At 38.1% G+C, this 21,995-nt stretch overlaps 1 protein-coding gene across 7 annotated transcripts in view; it reads right to left on the bottom strand.

Moving 5' to 3' along the window:
- ELAVL4 (ELAV like RNA binding protein 4) overlaps nucleotides 1–21,995 on the bottom strand; it is an 86,990-nt gene that overhangs the window by 55,224 nt on the left and 9,771 nt on the right. Inside the window, exon 1 of one of the 7 annotated variants that reach the window (XM_072128482.1) lies at nucleotides 21,260–21,449. The exons of the other annotated variants lie outside the window; for them this stretch is intronic. Coding sequence (XP_071984583.1) covers nucleotides 21,260–21,283 — 24 coding nt within the window. The 5' untranslated portion in view covers nucleotides 21,284–21,449. Of the gene's footprint in view, nucleotides 1–21,259; nucleotides 21,450–21,995 lie in introns of those variants that run through there. 7 annotated transcript variants of the gene reach the window in all.

Here is a 21,995-nt window from a genome sequence, read left to right as displayed (position 1 = left end):
ACTTCCGGAATACTCCCGGAGCACCAGAAGTAAGAAGAGGACCTGCAGCACAGTTTTTCTTTTTTTTATAGACTTGAGTATAAGCCGAGTTAGGTTTTTTTCAGCACATTTTTTTGTGCTGAAAAACTCGGCGAATACTCAAGTATGTACAATACTTTAGACTATTTCTTAAATTTGTATGTTTTCCTTTTTGTAACTCTGTATACTGGATATATATGACATATAGACAAATGGGGGTAAGGGCAAGTAAAATTTGGGATAGAAGGTAGCTTGGGGTGTTGTGTTGTAGGGCAGGGCACTGCACCAAGTACTGTTATGCTCTCTCTTTCTCGGATCTAGGCTCTTCCTATGAAGTTCTGAGATAATCACAGTAGAGATAAGGGAATTTATAGTATTTTAGGTTTCAAACTATTTTATTTATTACACCAAGGGTCTATGTCTTACAAAATTTTGGTGGCTAAAATACATGGCGGCTTCCTCCAAAAGCTGCTTTCCTGACTATGGGTTTCAAACTATTCTATTTATTACACCAATGGTCTACATGTCTTACAAAATTTTGGTGGCCCCTTCTGAGGGCATCCATTAATACACCGGAGACAAGACTGGCACATTCTTGTAAAAATACCTCGACCATAAGAACAGATCGCAATTGATTTGCTCAAAATGGCTCCCTCTCCCGATACTGTTCTTACCACCACATGCTACATGTTATATCAAAAGGTCTAAGGTGCTTTCTCCCTACCTTCCAATCACATCAAAGTATAGGATGACATGGGACCATACGTACCCTCATAGCCACAAATCATCTACTTCTTCTTGATCAAACCTTTAAGATGATCCGCTAGCTCTGTTTTGGCATATTATAACACATCTTGTCTTGAATAGTAATCATACAATATATAATGTTCGTATATAATATACTATATATCTTCTACTAGCTGAGGTATTTTCCTGGATACTCTGATTCACGCGGCACGGCTGGATGTGACTCCATACATGATGGAAATAAACTGAATTTGTTTCGATCTTGTTATATACTCCGGTCAAACTCTGACCAAAACTTCTCTCTGTTATGTAGAGCTTGTGCAAAGGCAGAGGAGTCAAGCACTAAAAACAATCTTCAGATCATATTGAACTAAAAATGAGGATCTTTCTCTAACAGTTTAACATTTATATTATACAGGATCAAAAGGGAGACCTTAAAGCTCACGGAAAACACTGCAAAATACGTGATGGACCCTTCAACTCTCTATCACAGTACTGGCTGCAAACCCAAATTACAGTCATCAAAGGCATCGAGTGGCCATCTACTAACATATACAGTAACATAAATATCTCAAGACGGAATATCACAAAATCAGAGGGAGGGGGAGTTCATCGCTGCTCATTTCATGCCGCCGAAAAGTTAAAAGGAAATTAGGAATGACTTATCATATAAGGAAGAAATCTTTCTGACCCCCTAAGCGGCAAAGTTGGGGTGTGGCTCAACCTCTGCATGTCTATCTATCCATCTCATATCTATGTCATCTCTATATATCCTACAGCTATCTCTAGCATGTCAATCATCTATCTATCCATCTCATATAATTTTCAAAGCAATTACAAAATATGTGCTGGGTGATGAGGAACAGAATGGCAGGGCAGCACAGTGGCTGAGGTAGCACTACAGCCTTGCAGCGCTGGTGTCTGCAAAGAGTTTGTATGTTCTCTGTGTGTTTGCGTGGGTTTCCTCCGGGTCTTCCGGTTTCCACCATAACTCCAAAACATACTGGAGCCCCATAGGGACAGGGACCAATTTGTGCAGCGCTGCGTAATATGTGTGCCCTATATAAATAAAGAATTATTATTAATGATGGGGGACATGGGGTTTAGGGGGTTGTTATAGTCCATGGTATCATATATGTATCAGTCCCTGGTATCACACGTCTCTCAGCCTATGGCAGGCAATGACATATTGTGTGGCCATTGTGGTCTTCTCTCCCCCAGCAGGATGGATCTTCTCTCCCTCCTCCATGTGGCAGAAGCCCGGGAGGAGATGTGAGAGTCTCCTGAAGTGAGTGTCCCTCATTTGGAGCAGTGTAGTAGGAAATGGACCCAATCCTCAGTGGTGTCCTGGTCCTTGCACTGTTGGCACAATCGACTCTGCCAACAGTCTGTCTGTGCCGCCCGGACTCCAAGGCCAGGTTATGGGCCCTCAGTCTGTAGCGGCTCAGGATATGACGGTCTCTGGGGTTCGGTAGTTTCTCCAGGTACGAAGATGGATATCAATTGATCAACAGTATCTTTCATATCTATCTACAGTCATGACTATGTCACCTCTACCTATCATAGCAATCTATCTCATGTCTATCCACCAGTTTGCCGGAGTTCGCCGTGTAGCAGTTTCCCTGGTTTGCGCCTTGCTTGTCTTTGTATTTCTCCGGCTTCCAGATTGCACCTTTTATAACAATGATTTGCGCCTATATGGGCACAAATAATTGCGCAATAACATGTCTAGACCATGCGTAGGAAAAGTAATGTTATGAATTGTGCAACAAAATTGCGCCTTTTTGATAATTTGTGCTAATAAGGCTAAAAAAAAACACCTGCATTTGAAAAAAAGGCAAAAGTACAAAGACAAATGAGGTGCAAAAAATAGACTCACAAAAGGCGCAAAAAGAGCCCAGAGAAGGGGGGAATAAGATAAATGACCCCCATAATGTATGGGTATAAATCCACCAGAACACAGCAGTTGTGCTAGGACCACCTAGAGCCGCAGCGGTATCTGACCATCACTTAGCGCCGTTGTAAGTGTGAAACGCAATACAAATACTTGGGCAATTGCCTCCTCTGCCCGTAATTAACTTCCTCACCATTATGTAATTAAAATTAATTTATGCAGAGCAAACAATACTCTGCGAGTCTCATCACACAAGCACAAATTCAATATGAAATTAAAAATAGGCCAATACATAATAATCGGCTTTTTTTTTTTTAATAATACCTGATGATATTCCGTGCAAGAAAAAAAAATGCTAATTTGAAATGAATAAACTAACAGGAAAGGAGTCTTTGAAAATTAAATAAAACATAGAAATATTAAGAACACAGTGTTAATTAAACTCTCTGGGGGTGATGATTTAGTACAGTGCAAATGCCTTATAATTGTATACCTGGAGGATATGGAGTTGACAAATAGATTCCTGATGGAAAAATATCAGTCTTGTCATCATATAGTGAATAATGCACTGAAGCGTATAAGGTGCTGTAAATATGCAGCATGCAGTGTATGTTACTATATACAGCTTCATATATGTGGTCGTATTATGACACTATATACAGCTTCATATATGTGGTCGTATTATGACACTATATACAGCTTCATATATGTGGTCGCATTATGACACTATATACAGCTTCATATATGTGGTCGCATTATGACACTATATACAGCTTCATATATGTGGTCGTATTATGTCACTATATACAGCTTCATATATGTGGTCGTATTATGACACTATATACAGCTTCATATATGTGGTCGCATTATGACACTATATACAGCTTCATATATGTGGTCGTATTATGACACTATATACAGCTTCATATATGTGGTTGTATTATGACACTATATACAGCTTCATATATGTGGTCGTATTATGACACTATATACAGCTTCATATATGTGGTCGCATTATGACACTATATACAGCTTCATATATGTGGTCGCATTATGACACTATATACAGCTTCATATATGTGGTCGTATTATGTCACTATATACAGCTTCATATATGTGGTCGTATTATGACACTATATACAGCTTCATATATGTGGTTGTATTATGTCACTATATACAGCTTCATATATGTGGTTGTATTATGACACTATATACAGCTTCATATATGTGGTCGTATTATGACACTATATACAGCTTCATATATGTGGTTGTATTATGACACTATATACAGCTTCATATATGTGGTTGTATTATGACACTATATACAGCTTCATATATGGGGTGTATTATGACACTATATACAGCTTCATATATGGGGTGTATTATGACACTATATACAGCTTCATATATGTGGTTGTATTATGACACTATATACAGCTTCATATATGTGGTCGTATTATGACACTATATACAGCTTCATATATGTGGTTGTATTATGACACTATATACAGCTTCATATATGGGGTTGTATTATGACACTATATACAGCTTCATATATGTGGTTGTATTATGACACTATATACAGCTTCATATATGTGGTTGTATTATGACACTATATACAGCTTCATATATGTGGTTGTATTATGACACTATATACAGCTTCATATATGGGGTTGTATTATGACACTATATACAGCTTCATATATGTGGTCGTATTATGACACTATATACAGCTTCATATATGTGGTTGTATTATGTCACTATATACAGCTTCATATATGTGGTCGTATTATGACACTATATACAGCTTCATATATGTGGTCGTATTATGACACTATATACAGCTTCATATATGTGGTCGTATTATGTCACTATATACAGCTTCATATATGTGGTCGTATTATGACACTATATACAGCTTCATATATGTGGTTGTATTATGTCACTATATACAGCTTCATATATGTGGTTGTATTATGTCACTATATACAGCTTCATATATGTGGTCGTATTATGACACTATATACAGCTTCATATATGTGGTCGTATTATGACACTATATACAGCTTCATATATGTGGTCGTATTATGTCACTATATACAGCTTCATATATGTGGTCGTATTATGACACTATATACAGCTTCATATATGTGGTTGTATTATGTCACTATATACAGCTTCATATATGTGGTTGTATTATGAAACTATATACAGCTTCATATATGTGGTCGTATTATGACACTATATACAGCTTCATATATGTGGTTGTATTATGACACTATATACAGCTTCATATATGTGGTTGTATTATGACACTATATACAGCTTCATATATGGGGTGTATTATGACACTATATACAGCTTCATATATGGGGTGTATTATGACACTATATACAGCTTCATATATGTGGTTGTATTATGACACTATATACAGCTTCATATATGTGGTCATATTATGACACTATATACAGCTTCATATATGTGGTTGTATTATGTCACTATATACAGCTTCATATATGTGGTCGTATTATGTCACTATATACAGCTTCATATATGTGGTTGTATTATGACACTATATACAGCTTCATATATGTGGTTGTATTATGACACTATATACAGCTTCATATATGTGGTCGTATTATGACACTATATACAGCTTCATATATGTGGTTGTATTATGTCACTATATACAGCTTCATATATGTGGTCGTATTATGACACTATATACAGCTTCATATATGTGGTTGTATTATGACTCTATATACAGCTTCATATATGGGGTTGTATTATGACACTATATACAGCTTCATATATGTGGTTGTATTATGACACTATATACAGCTTCATATATGTGGTCGTATTATGACACTATATACAGCTTCATATATGTGGTTGTATTATGTCACTATATACAGCTTCATATATGTGGTCGTATTATGTCACTATATACAGCTTCATATATGTGGTTGTATTATGACACTATATACAGCTTCATATAGGGGGTGTATTATGACACTATATACAGCTTCATATATGTGGTTGTATTATGACACTATATACAGCTTCATATAGGGGGTGTATTATGACACTATATACAGCTTCATATATGTGGTCGCACTAATGTTCTAATTTGACAAAAAAAAATAAATCTCCGGCTCATCTAAAGGGGCTGTCCAATTTTTTATGAATCAGAAAATGTAACAAAACTTTTAAATTGAAACATTACTAAAAATATTTAGTATTTATTTAGTATTTATTTAGCCGATTCTGGCCGTCATTGTTTACCTGCAGTGACATCATGTGACCACATCAGCCAATCCATGACTCCACCACTGAGGTATATATTATTTATAAATGATGGCTCCATTGATGCAGTTGTACGGAGCAGTAAGACCGGGACGTATTGTACTTGTACAGTTACATACGGTGGGATACAAAGGCCAGGAAAACATCAGAGTGTATATGGCGTGCCATGTTTGGATTGTTTTTAGGGGAGAATGATTCCATAATATGGCGTCCTGCGGAGGGACCATATGGCGGTACAGCTCTGTACTATGTGTATGCCTCCATACGGTCTGCCATGTGCACGAGGCCAGGCTCAGCCACATAGATAAATGACAAAACAAACTCAGCTCTGCTACATCCATATCTGCACAAACTGTGCTCAAATTATCGCATTTACGTAAAAAAAAACCGAACCACCGCGGAGGCGATTGGACATAAATACCATATCTCTAGACAATACAGACCCCTAGAAATGATTCCATCATGCCATGTCTCCCCTATAGCGTCTGATTATATTTCCATCCATTCAATACGTCTCTGCTGTTTTTAATGAATACATTAAGGACGCGCCGCTGGTTGGCGAAGCCAGAAACATACTGAGTCGTATTTTTGAGAATAAGCTAAAAAGCAGAGGAGTCCTGGTTCTCTCCCACTCCTGCCCCGTCTTTGTTGTGAATGTGGAGATAATAATTAGTAGCTAACGAAGCGTCGCATACTGTGCGGAGGAAAGCACAATCCTCTATACAGGCGATGGCAGAGCCGGACCTGCTATCTATACAATGCACACAGGAGAAGATGGAGCCTGAACTGTAAATTAAGTAGATGGAAAACATCTTGTCCTGATGGAAAGACGGAATATTGGGATAAGAGATGTCCAGGAGTGTTACATTGTCCTACTGATTATACGTGGTCATATAATAGGGGTATATAAGTGCTGTATATGTAAGGTAGATTGGTACTATAATTACACTACACTGTATACAGCTTCATATATGTGGTTGTATTATGACATTATACAGGCGGTCCCCTACTCAAGGACACCCGACTTACAGACGGACTTCTGCCCACTGTGACCTCTGGTGACCTCTCTGGATGTTACTATAGTCCCAGACTGCAATGATCAGCTGTAAGGTGTCTGTAATGAAGATTTATTGATAATCCTTGGTCCCATTACAGCAAAAAAAAATTTTAAACTCCAATTGTCACTGGGGCAAAAAAAAAAAAATTCTCTGGATCTACAATTATAAAATATACAGTTTCGACTTACATACAAATTCAAATTAAGAACAAACCTACGGAACCTATCTTGTACGTACTATACAGCTTCATATACCGTACGTGGTCGTATTATGGCACAATACTGTATACGGCTTCATATTTATGGTCGTATTATGACATTTTATATGCTTCTTATACATGGTCATACTGTTTGAAATAAATGGCCTTTGTAGGAAACTATGGGGCTTATTTACCAAGGGTCCGCCGAACGCTCGTTCGTCGGATTTTAGAAATTTTCGGTATTTGCGCCGCTTGGATAGGTATTTAACTCGGGATTGTGTTACACGTGATTGGATTTTGGCGCAGCTTCGCTGGCTTTAATGCAACAGAAATGGGGGGCGTGGCCAATGGACGATCCGACTGATTCGGACTGAGCGCGGGATTGAACTTTCAAATTGTGTTGCAAGACCAAGCACTTACATGCACCAGGAAGAAGAAGGTGACCTCCGTCGGACCTGAGCGGGGAAGAGACACATGCAGGATATCGGACGCACGATCTTAGTGAATCCCGGCAGAGTGTATTGTCTTCGGACAATGCACTTCGGGTGAACTCCGCCGGCCGGGTAAGTAAATGTGCCCCTATATATACGCCTTTAATATACAACTTCATATTCGTGGTCGTACTATGACACTTTATATTCTTCACATCCATGTGGCCGTATTATAAGGTTATAAACAGCTGCAAATACCTGGACATATTAGGACACTATAGACACTTTCCTAGAACATTATATACAGATTTATATTTTTGGTCAGATGAGGAACCATATTCAGCTTAATTTAAGAGGTCGTTGTATGACTCTATATACAACCTCATATAGTATTATAGGTATATGTGTCGGCTCATATATGCGGCCATATCATAAGACTGTATGTACAATAAATGGAGTTGTGTTATGAAACTATATACTGTTTTATTGTGAGAGTATATGAAGATCTACATATATGTGGCTGCATAATGAGAGTAAATATGGCTTTACATTCGTGGACATATTTTGAGAGTATATGTATAGTTTGTGTATATGTTTCAGAGTATATGTAGCTTTATATACAAGGTCATATTATGCCTCAATTCACATTCTGGGTTGTAAAAGACCATTATATGGGTCATTCAAAAGTCTACATCCCATGTTGTACCACCACATATCTTGAATGAAGGGACACAATGGGGCAGATTTACTTACCCGGCCCATTCACGATCCAGCGGCGCGTTCTCTGAACAGGATTCGGGTCCGGACGGGATTTATGAAGGTAGTTCCTCCGCCGTCCATCAGGTGGCGCTGCTGCGCTGAAAAGCATCGGAACGCACCGGAATACACCGAGCTGGACCAGGTGAAGGTAAGCGCTTCCCAAGCGACACATTTTCGGTTATTAAATGCGGCGGTTTTTCCGAATCCGTCGGGTTTTCGTTCGGCCACGCCCCCCGATTTCCGTCGCGTGCATGCCAGCGCCGATGCGCCACAATCCGATCGCGTGCGCCAAAATCCCGGGGCATTTCAGGTACAATCGGCGCAAATCGGAAAAACGCGAATCGGGCCCTTAGTAAATGACCCCCTATATTTCATATAGGATATGGAGATAACAAGTTCCATTGCTTGTTATATTTTCTTATCCTGTATGTGGGGACTATATATATCTCTACTGTGTATCTGACGCCCCTGGGTTGTACAATTTCTTGACAAAAAGTTTATTGGAAAGTTTCTCCAACAATCATCTGTTATCTATGGGGAAATCTGATGCTATTGGTACAATTCTTCAACAGCGCCACCACAGGGGTAAACAAGTATTACACAATTCATAGCTAGAATTGCAGTATTCAAAGCCAAAAACAGGAGTGAGCAACTTTTTCACTTCAATGACAATGAAAAATACTGACCAAACAAAGTTGTGCAAAAGTAGGCATTGCCGCCAGCAATAAAAATTTAAAAAAAAATTCTTACAAAGTATTTGGCCATGAGAGTGAGTGGTCTAGAATAAATAAATGAAAGTATCTTTACGTGTGTATAGAAAACACAGCTTTTCTTCTGCAATTTTTGAACGATGCCATAAAAATTAATGTTTTTTTCCCCATTTTTTTGGTGATGTTTTTAAAGAAAACCTTCCATCAAAATCTGCATGTTAAACTAGGGATATTACCCATAGATCCAGGTACCGTGACTGTGGGAATTTTCTTATATCTGTTATCCATGTTCTCGTTCCGTCTTTTACTACTATTAAACCAAAAGGACTTTAGGGATTACCAAAGCCCGTCCATGCTGTAGCTTCACAAGCTGTTACACTGTCTCCGCCTCCACCCTCTTAGCACTTCCCCTTTCCTCTGCCTGATGTAATTTACACACACTGGGAGGGGGAAGTGCTTCTGCACAGTGTACCAGCCTGTGAAACTACAGCAGAGAGGGGCTCTGGTAATGCTACTCGCCAGTATGAGTATAATTATTAGTATCAGCATAATTATAAAAGTTGATTTTAGAAGGAAGGAGGCCATGGATAACAAATAAAAGAAGATACCACAGTTCCAGCGCCTGGATCTATGAGTAATGTCCCTGGTTTAGATTTCCTTTTAAGCTTTTTTTTAAGTCCGGGACAGAAACCAGTGGGATACACACCAAAAAAAAAACAACATACCAAAATATGGAAAAAAAACACTACTAAGGCAAAAAGTTCAATATTAAGAAAAAAAATAGCACTGTCTATGATACATATAATATTTAATATATACTTGAGATCTGATGTTTTGGGGCAAGAATAACTTTCAGGAAAAATTCTTTGATGGTGTAAAACTTTTTATGGGCAGAGCATTTGTTTAGAGTTTACCCTTCTATCTGATGGTGGTCAAACAGCTGGGACTTCACCGCTCACAACAACTGGAGTCCTGTTTCTCCATCTTAATGGAGCGGCAGGTACATCACACGTACTGTACTGGTGTAACATGAAGCTCATGGACCCCAGTGCAAGGTCTGTGCCCCCAACTATAATGTATGGTTTATAGCACTAGTCTTCTCATTTGGGGATATAACACCTTACGGGCCCCCTATGCCTCTTGGGTCCCGGTTTTAACCGTACCCTATTCAAACCCTCAATTTACACCCCTATGTACTATGATACTGCTAAAGATAGCCATACAGTATACCGGAAGTCCCATAGACGTAAGCAGAAGAGGACCCCCAATAATCCCACAATTATTACCTTTCCTGTGGATATGGAAAACAATATACAAGGATCCCTCTTTAAGGCAACTAAAATATTTAGGAATCACATATCAATCTGATCAAAGTATTAAACCATGTGCCCAACATTACGTACACAGAAAGTTATGATGCCCTGTGCGTCCTAACACCTTTTATCAATACGCTTGTCAGTGATGTTTGCTCCAGTATCTCTTCTATAAGATCAGACCAGATGGCGAGGGAGCCCATGACCCTGATACCGATAGGTGTTAACCACTGTATACCCAAAACATCCCATAATGCCTGCAATTAGGGAGAACCTCTGAGCCTATCACCACTATCACAATTTGGCCCAATTTGGTTATTCAGTTCCCAGCACTTTCTCCTATTTCATGCTTCTAACAAATCAAATTGACTGATGACAACATCTGCCACCCCTCGGCAGTCCCCATTGTCACCGAATAATCCATATAAGTCATTGCACCTGTTTATGGTTTCCAATGGCTGATCCATATGTATGTATGTATCTATCTATCTATCTCATATCCATCTATCTAATATATATCTTATATCTATCTCATATCTATATATATAATATATATCTTGTATCCATCTCATATGTATCTTATATACTCTATATGATCTATCTATCTCATATCTACATATCTATCTTGTATCTACCTCTTACTTATGATCTATCTATCTAACTGCCTATCTATCTCATATCTATCTTCTATATATCTATCTTGTATCTATCTCATATATATCTTCGATATGTGATCTATCCATCTTTCTCATATCTATATATCTAATATCTATATTCTATGTATATTTTGTATCTATTTTATATCTATGATCTATCTTTCATATACTGTATATATATATATATATATCATATTTATCTTATGTATATATATGATCTATCTATCTCATATCTATATATCCAATATCTTTCTTCTATCTATCTATCTATCTATCTATCTATCTATCTCATATCTATCTATCTATCTATCTATCTATCTATCTCATATCTATATATCCAATATCTTTCTTCTATCTATCTATTAAATATAATCAATCTATATTCGATGTATCTTTTTTTTATCTATGTTGTATCTATTTCATATCTATCTTATATCTATGATCTATCTATCTTTCGCATATATATATCTATCTTGTATCTACCTCTTACCTATGATCTATCTATCTCATATCTATATATCTTACAACTATCTTCTATACATCTATCTTGCATCTACCTCTTACCTATGATCAATCTATCATCTATCTTTCACATATACCTATACATACACACACATAGTAGACGGTCGCACCAGATTTCCTCCCTATGTTCTTTTTATAACCAGCACAACAGCTACACATGGGCCAGGTGGCATCTCTTTGCCCGTTCCTCCAGGGACGATGCCTTGCCAGGCCTCTGTAAACAGAATATTCCTTACTCTGTGTTATTGCTACATTGTAACATCTGCCTCATCTATTTGCACAAATTTTTAGGCTTTTTGTCATATCAATATTCTGTATTCTTGCACATTCCAGATGTAGCAGAGTTGCCATTGATACAATCTATTGTTTTACATTGATACATTGTATCATATTACACTGATACATTATGTAAACAAACAGAAGTCACAATTCTGAGGCCTCCAAGTACTGGAAGTGTCTCCAGCTCTGCTACATGTCTGCTAAAAACTCTATATTGTAAATTTAAGGTTGGGGTGCCTAGAACATATCATGTCCATGTGGGGGAGTCTAGATTGTAAGTGAAAGGGTTAAGCTTCCATGTAGGAGAGGGAGTGCAGAGCAGCATTTTGTTAGCTTGCTCTGCATTTTGTGCTGCAGTCACATCTTTGCAAATGTGCGTGCACATCCATTTATCCGACCCCATTACCCCCACCCCTTCCCGCGCGCACATTCACCCTTGCCATGTCTCCATCCGATTTAATTAAAGATTCTCTCTGCTTCTAAACACTTCCTTCGCCTTTCAAGATCACCTGATCCTCTGGGGATACAGAATAATGAAGGATGCTGGAGCAGAGCAGGAGGAACTCCGAGTTTCCACTTCTTTTAGTCTTTGAAACAAGTCTGGGGGAAAATGACTCTATGCAAGGCCAAGGAAATTAAAGGCCATTTTACCACCTCATTGACCTCAGGGGGGAGGGGGAATTTTTAGGGAAGGCTCAATGGTACACCAGGGCATTTGTAGTCTCATATTTGGTTCCTCCTCTGTATTTTACATATTACAGTTGGTGGGTTAGTTATATGGGGCAGGGGAAATTCCTTAATTCTGAACCTCTCAGGCCAAGTTTACACTACGTTAGGGAGGTCAACCTTCTTAACATTATAGTGTAGAGCGCCATTATTTGATTTTCTAGTAAAGTGGCTCCTGTACAAGTGGCGCTTGCTACATGTATATGAATCTACTATGTACCACCCCCTTTAGCATACTGTATGTTGGCTGAAATACATCATACAGTGGCTCAGTGGTTAGCACTACAGCCTTGCAGCATTGGGAACCTGAATTCAAGTCCCAGCCTCAACAGCAAAGAGTTTGTATGTTCTCTCCATGTGTGCGTTGGTTTCCTACAGGTCCTCCGGTTTCCTCCCACACCCCAAAACATACCGGTAGGTGATTAGATTGTGAGCCCTCGGGGACAGGGACTGATGTGACAAGCTCTGTGCAGCGCTGCGTAATCTGTGTGCGCTATATATAAATAAAGGAATTATTATTAATATACATTTTCCTCAACTACATTGAAAAGTAAATGCAAAAATGTGCAATTGTTTATGTATATATGTATCTATGTACAGGGTGATTATATGTTAGAATATGTACATAAACAACACAAAGAATATATATAGTTTGCATTGGTCTGAGAAAGATGGGAATCAAACAGGTATGAAAACATGTGACCAACAATGTCACCAATTCTGGTCCGAAAACAAAAGGTTACATTATTACCTTTATATCAATATTAACCTTTTGAAGACTATCATTGTGATATATTTACATAACTATTCCATAATATGTCACTATTAATATATGATGAATATTATATTATTCTTGTTATTATTATATTATTTTTAGCATGTTTTCTGTTATGATTTACTAATAAAATTACATGATCTTGCATAATTAATACATTGTTTTTATTATTTTAGGAGCATTATTTCTAATTTGATTACTAATATTACATAATAGTTGTATTAGCATTTTAATATGGTTAATATTGCCACTTTTTAATACCATAGTTACTGTATTCCTCAAATTATTTAATTATATTTTGTGTTATTATTTATAATATCAATGATTTATTTTATTTTTTATTAGTAGAAGTAGTATTAATATATATATAATATATTATTAAAAAATATATATACATATACATATATATAATATAAAATATCCATCTCCTTATTATTACCACTGCTGATATTGTCCCACTTGCCACACAGAAAAATCCCCCATTTCCAGTATATTGATGATATAATTTCCCATTCCTGACCGCCTGCACTCTTTCACTTCAGTATTACTAACTAGTATGATCTAGATATGAATATTTTATTACATATGAATAGATTCATTTTCTGCATGTCCCAGCAGATTCTATTCATATGTTGCAAACTGTGTATAATATAGGACAGGAATGTATAACCAGCCAAGAGTTAATGAATTCCTATATATTATAGAGGATTAACATGACAATGGACAAAAATATAAACCATATATAGACTTCACTGTTGGACTCTGTTAGACTTCTGTTTATATCATGGTCGGTGGGGGGCAATCCAAGGATCCCATTGGATGCAGACAGATATAAAAGAATATCACTTTCTTTTTTCTTATTGACATAAAATGTGCAAAAATAGTGACATCTGTGGGATGCTTGAAGCTTCAAAAACAGCAGATAAATGTCAACAAGTCAAATGTCAGCTAAATCCACACTCTCTTCCATGGGAATGTTGGATGCTAGCCTTCTAGGTAGACCAGCATGTATATACAGTATATATAAATGAATACAGTTTATAAAGTATATGCAGAGAAAAGTTTTTTAGATAACTTTAGTGACCTGCAATGAAGAATGGCTCATTGGAGGGGTGATATATAGACCAATGGAAGGGTGATATATAGACCAATGGAGCGGTGGTATAAAGACCAATGGAGCGGTGGTATAAAGACCAATGGAGGGGTGGTATATAGACAAATGGAGGGGTGGTACATAAACCATTGGGGAGTGGTATATAGACCAATGGAGGGGTGGTATATAGAACAATGGAGGGGTGGTATATAGACAAATGAAGGGGTGGTACATAATCCATTGGGGAGTGGTATATAGACCAATGGAGGGGTGGAACATAGACCAATGGAGAGGTGGTACATATACCAATAGAGGGGTGGTATTAAGACCTATGGTGGGGTGGTATATAGACCAATGGAGGGGTGGTACATACACCAATGGAGGGGTGGTATAAAGACCAATGGAGCGGTAGTTTAAAGACCAATGGAGGGGTGGTATATACACCAATGGAGGGGTGGTATAAAGACCAATGGAGCGGTAGTTTAAAGACCAATGGAGGGGTGGTATATACACCAATGGAGGGGTGGTATAAAGACCAATGGAGCGGTAGTTTAAAGACCAATGGAGGGGTGGTATATAGACAAAGGGAGGGGTGGTATAAAGACCAATGGAGGGGTGGTATAAAGATCAATGGAGGGGTGGTGTATAGACCAAGGGAGGGGTGGTCTTCTCAAAAATGGGACCTATAAACATATCAGTTCAGGGACTATGGTTCATACCTATAAATACATATATATTGGAGATTTTGTCTAGTAAAGGAGTGGTCTTCTCACAGAAGAGAACACACTTAGAGGATTTGGTCGAGGGATGGTCTTAGAGAAGAGACCTGTATACACACATATAAGTTTAGGAGATTTGGTCAATTACAAATGTGATATACTCAGATGAGACCTAGTGTATATTCACATATGTTTAGGGGATTTTGTCTAGTAGAAGAATGGTCCTCTAACACATAAGGATAATTGATCTAGTAGAAGGGCGGTCTTCTAAGAGAAAAGACCTATAAACACATACATTGAGGGGATTTGTCTTAGTAGGGCGTTGGTCTTCTCAATGAAGAAACCTGCATGAAAAAATCTGGTCTAGGACTTCTCATGGAGGTGGTCTATATATATAACTATAGATCACTTCATTGGTTCAGTGGATAGAGGTGTTCCTGCTCCACCTTGACTTTCTTCGTGATGGTCCCAAACTATTGTGTCATCTCAGTAATGAACTTTATTGATACACAGTTTAGCTATTTTTCCACCCATTGACTTTATATTAGTAATTTAACATGATATTTTGTATCAGACAAGGGAAGCATTCTAATAACAAAACTTTGGTAAAGTCGCTGTCTCCCATGGGTGCCTCTAGATACATTGGTTTTTCCATATCTCATCACATCTCATCTGTGAGTAACACTCACTTTCCACTACTCCAATATCCTTACGACCAGGGCAATAATGACATGCAACCCATTGTATAATCCTGAAAGTCTCTCCATGTAAAGCCAATAGTCATATATATTGAGAAATGTAATAACAAGCATAAAGCAGCCATACACTTAAGGTGTAGTAGCTGTATAACAAGTATTCGAGCTAAAACAATGTCTCGAAATCGCCAAACACAAACTTGGCAAGACTGTGGGTGCATGTCATTTATCTTTAAATAAGGATCAGACATGTCATATCCATAGTCCAGTAGATCTTTCCTGGACATCTGACCTCATGGTCAACACATCTCTGTACAAAGTCAACAAGTCCAGTCAAATGTTCAAGTTCAGTTACCATAAACCCAAAGTGTATGATGACCTTAATATACAGTCTATGCCTCTTTTCTATTCAGATATTTTTGCGTTTCCAATATGGCGCCAGACCTCTCATCTTGGAGACATTGTAGCCTTCTCTTACAAGTACTGCATCACATATATACAGTATGTAAACATATATGGTCGGTTATGTGATCCTAAAAAAAGTTGAAAATAAACTTAAAAAGGGATGTTGAATATCTCTTTAAGAAGAATGTCCCATAAAATTAACTGTTGCTCACCATTAATCCACTATAATCTGTGGGAGGAACTTGAAAGCAAACTGTTCAGTTTCCCTACAGCACTCCCGCAGGAGGAAGGGGGTATTACACTCTGGATAATAAATAGGAGTTCTGAGTAAAGGACTCTAACTCAGTCAGATCATAATTCCCTAATATTAAAAATATTTGATATTGTATCTTTTTTAAGGATAAACTGACAATCTATGTTGTGACAGGATCATAAAAGAAGTTCCAAAAAAGTTGATAACTATTTAAGTCCTAAGTGTTATAGTCTATGTTAATGGTCATTTTTACTCTTCAATGTTGTACCCCACTCGCTAGTAATCCAACTCCTTGCATTTTTAGGACATAACAGACCACACAATGACACCTCCAAATGTCTATGTGACTCGACAACAGTCTTTGCTCTCTTTCATGAGCTGTCATGGAGCTGCAAACATTTGCATCTTAATCCTTCCTTTATGCATCAGCTCTTTCTTGTTTTCCGGATGGCTGCGTCTGAGCAGTTTATGTTTATGGCTTTATAAGACTATCCTTTATGGTACCGTAAATGTGACAGAGCCCGGGGTCAGGGGTCATGACCAGAGTGCACATTGAGAAGTCCCTTGGAATCAATGTAATGAGAAACAATTGACTACGCCATACATAAACTCTGTCCCCGCTGGAAGATGGAGCCTGGAGCTACAAGATCTGGAAGGATGTCTAATTTATTCAATAAAGTGTTTATTCTAACCTGCTTGGTCTTATGGTCGATTTGGGACGTCTGTAATTCTGGATTTATATAGAATTTGTACCTTTAGGCGGAAAGGCTACATCTTTACCATTTTATAAAAAGACTTTAGAATTCTACGAGTTAATGTTTTTACACTTGCAGTAGATAAGTTCCAATAATTTTATGGTAATTTCAAACCTTAGGGCACTTTTACCTAAAAAAAAAAAAAATTTTCCATTCATATTGTATTTTTTTTTTTAATTTTAAGAATTGGTCGCCACAAATACGATAACTCTAAGGAAAAACGGCAAAAATACAGCAAAATATGAATACTTTAATTACTAAATATATAACGCACCATAACGTAACCATGCTCTGCGCTGAGGTGACACACTCGACAAGTCGAGAATTTTTACTACTTTTTTCTAGAACATTACTATGTATCATATAACCCTGGACCAGTTATGATGTCATCAGTAAATTTGAGGGGGCATTTACACCATATTCTAACTTTTTGGATTACTCCATTTTCATACTGTAACTAGTACCTAGAATATGGAGGGTTACATTGGACTTCCGTATAACCTTCACAGGCTGTCACCTCTGTGGATAATTGGTCAACCTTGAGAACCTTTGCCAACACAGTAACCGGAGAGGGAGGAGAAATTCGAGGATGTGCGCCCCCCCACCTACCAATTCGACAAGCAGTTTGAAATTCGACATATGACGTCCCATAGAATGCAATCTTTGTCTGACCCTAAACACCCTAATGACATTGAAGATGAAAAAAAAAAATACTGCATTGCAGCACTTATTCAATACATGCAAGTGTCCCATAGACAGGTATGCACTAGCGAAATATTAGGGAGATATTTCCACCTATAGATTTAGTTTATTTCTCAGACACAATGATATCAGCACAAACCATGAGGCTAAACACACAGCGATGAATGGACATTGCTATTCCACTCCATAGTCCACACTGAACATCCAGGAGACCCGGTGGTGGTGCTCGGAGCAGGACATGGGGAAAATTACAGTGCCGATGCTCTGTGCATTTGCCAAACAAAGAAGTAAAGAATAAAAGGGAGGAGGGGGTGTTCTATGGAAATCAGCGGCTGCGGAGAGAGACACTGATCACTTCAGAACAAAGGGAAGGAGAGAAATTGGATTTTAAATTCACAAAAGAAGACAGATCCGATAACAGCGAACACAACGTTGCTATCTAAGACTTGAAGGCTCGATAGAGAATAGTAAAGATTGGCCAAGGCCTTAAGGCTGCTGACCAAGGTGCTGAACGGCGAGAAGCTTGGATAATCTATCCCGGAGCATTGTCTTCTCACCACATGATACAGACCATGATATCGGGTGGTGAAGTATCTGTGAAAAACGTGAGTTTATACCAATATATTAACATTTACAGCAACTATGGACCATCTCTATCTACAAGGTGTATGGGATCATGGCTCCATAGCAAGTATATCCGGGCACAAAGGCACAAACGTGGAAAACACGAAAACTCAAGACTTTTCTGCATTGCTTTTTGTTGCATTTTTTTCTCCAGTTCTCTGGTAGTGTATATCCAACAATCCGACCTCCTATAGTGATTGTGATTGAGTGTCCTTGCAACGTACATTTATGGGCATGCCAACAATATCCAAGCCCAAGCCACTTGCACACCATTTCCAGCCTCAGTGAAAAAAAAAAAATCATAGCAGGTTTTTTTTTTTCTATTCTTAGACTGAAGTTTTTCCATCACTGCTTCTTCCAACCTCTCACCATAGACTTACACACTCCAGAGGGAATGCAATCAAATGAGGAGATTTCTTCTCCTTTCCCCAGGAAGCTCTGGGCAATGCAATTTGTAACAGACAAACAGGAAGTATTAGTCCAGGCATTGCTTGGATACTAAGTTAATCAGAACATCATTAAGTTTTTTTTTTATCCTAGACCGGCCATACACACAGAACTCCTTCAATCCACCTGATATAGTAATAACATAATAGCAACATAATACACCATATACATATGGGCTTGGTCTACAAAATAATTCCACCAAGGCCAAAAAGCGATTGCCAAAATGTGTCAACAACACTCAAAACACATATAAAAACAAACACACAAATAATAGTCAAGAGACACAACAAGACAACATAGAACGCGCTGAACGGCGGAGAGGAATACAATGTAACAATTCCATTCCATTATCAGCTGTCTCTCCATTAGAGACTATCGTCTGCTTTTCTGTAACATTATTCATTTAGTCAACACCATGGAAATTGAGGTGTTGTGTGCACTGGAGTGAAACATATCTTTTGATTGCAGGGTTTATATGTCCCCCTGTACTGATGTATGAATGGATTTCCTTACTCAACAAAGGCTTAGACACAGCGAACAGTCAGATTCTATTATTTTTCTAACTTTAGGCTGAAATCTCAAAAAAAAAAAACACAATTCAGCAAAAAAAAAAAAAAAATACCATCAAAACTTGTCAAATTTCATCAACTCTACTGTACCGCTGACAGAGAAGTACATAGTAGGTTTATTTTTTCTACTGTATAGAATATACATAGATTATTACAGCACTTGGATTTCCATGTTCCATTTGGCAAAAATTTATTCCCAATTTTTTTTTAAATATTTAACTTCACGATATAAAAGTTTAAAGAAGAAGAGGCTAAAATATACGATTAGGAAAAGACGGAAGCTACAAAGCTTCTGAAATATTCTGCTGCCTGCTTTAAAAAATCATCTAGGGGACCGTTTCATCTCAACCCCCTGCTGCTGCTGCAAAGCCCAATTTGGAAATATCTAAAATAACTATTTAACCAAATTGCTCTAGGAAATGCACCTTGGTCGGATAAAGTTGGGGGGCGTCGTAGAATAGGATATAAGTGATACTTTGTCATATTTGTACATATTCTATTGTTGGCCGAGGTTTGGTTCAACATTCAAAAAATTCTTAAAAGATTCAGCGTACGACGGTGAGACAGATGCTTAAAAATAGTGTTTGGGCGCCTGACGGTACATCTGTGCGGAGATGTAATTAGCACCTATATGTACAGAATAATTAAAGTTGTGACTGCTATAAAGCAGTGGCAGATAATAGTGGTAACCCCAGTCCTTGATTTTTTTTTTTTCACGCCGCTTGCTATATTCCCAAATGATTGCCACCTGCTCCCCTATCTCCGCTCTTTCCCTAGTCGTTTCCTCGGCAACCTTTCTCTGGCTTCCCCTCGGAGCGATAGCTTTCGCTTAGAATGCTCCATCTAATCTTGTTTGTTTTACACCCATCAAAACAAGGAGACAAAGACAATTCCTTAAGAATGAAGAAAGGCGCTCGGAAGAGATTGGGTTGGGGGGGGGGGGGGTTGGTGATCCTTTAAATTGAAGGTAAAGGGAAAGTGGCGTTTTTTTTTTTTAAAGGTCTACAACAGGTTTGAGGGATTAGTGGAAACTGTAGGTACATTGTGCCCCGCGTCCCTGCAGCGTTCAATGAAATGCCATGCAGGTCACGACTACAAGGATTCAAGTGTGGCACTTTACACCCATTGTGAGGATAGCACACAAAAGGAGCGTCAAGTAGCTACATGCTCAGTGTTTTGGGGGAAATGAAAGAAAAGACAGCTGCACTTATTTAACATATGGACATTCTGCGGCAAATACAGCTTTTTTTTTTTTTTAAAGGGGGGGGGGGGGCGTCAAAGGAGAAAAAAAAAATCCTGCCTCGGCCGAAGACTCATGTAATTCAAATGAAGATTACACAGCACCGAGTCATTCCGAGATAGACTTGTGCACTGACATTCTAGTTGTCAAGGTCCTATCCTAGATCGGCAGTCACGCATAGGACATGAAATAACCCACGTTAAAAAAAATATATATAATAATAATATTAATCAAAGAGGCACAAAAAAAAAAATTTGAAAAAAATTGCTTAGGATAACCGGGAATTGTAAAAAAAAAAAAAAAAAAAAATTAAAATAAAAATGAAGGGAAAGGGTAGCATTGGATAGGATAGCATTGCACTTACCATCTTTAAGCCATTCCACTCCATCTGTGACTATTGAGATGGAGCCTTCAAGCTTGTCACAGTGTCAAAACCAAAAAGAGCGTTATGTAAAAACTGACATTCCTTCTTACAGTACCGCTGGCAAGAGATGCTACGAAGGACACACGCACGCACGCACTCACACACATACATACACAGAGTGCGCGCTCAACCACACGCCTGCCTCCTCCTCCTTTATGAGGTCACGGCAGGGAACTCTGAAATACAATATGCAGCATTTACCAAGCCCCCTATATATCAGTCTACATGAAAGATTACCATACTGATGGAGCGGTCTACCCTAAATTAGCCATACCGGCAAAATTTTTTTTTTTTTTAAAGAATTTTTTTTTGTGTTCAAGAGTCTTTGTGCCGAAACACACAATGGCAGAAAAGAAACACAGACACACACACACACACACACAGAAGCTATATCACAAGAGCCGGATGATGGCACAGGACGTAGGGTGCGTTGTGCGTCTCACACGAGCGTGCAATATCGGAATGACCTTGACGATAAAATGCATACTAATACAGCCCCGATGTTGCACGTGACAAATCACGAAACAGAAAAAAAAAAATTATATAAATAAATCAAGCCCAACAATACTACGACTAAAGCGGCAGCAGCAGCAGCGGAAGCAACATCAATGCCCATAGAACAAGAGATGCAGACACAACATATCGACACAACTCGGAAGCAAAAAAACAAAAAATT

This window comes from Engystomops pustulosus, chromosome 10 (assembly GCF_040894005.1).
Source record: "Engystomops pustulosus chromosome 10, aEngPut4.maternal, whole genome shotgun sequence".
NCBI lineage: Eukaryota > Metazoa > Chordata > Amphibia > Anura > Leptodactylidae > Engystomops > Engystomops pustulosus.
Note: the sequence above shows the minus strand (reverse complement) of the source record. Positions and strands in the feature narration are given on the sequence as shown.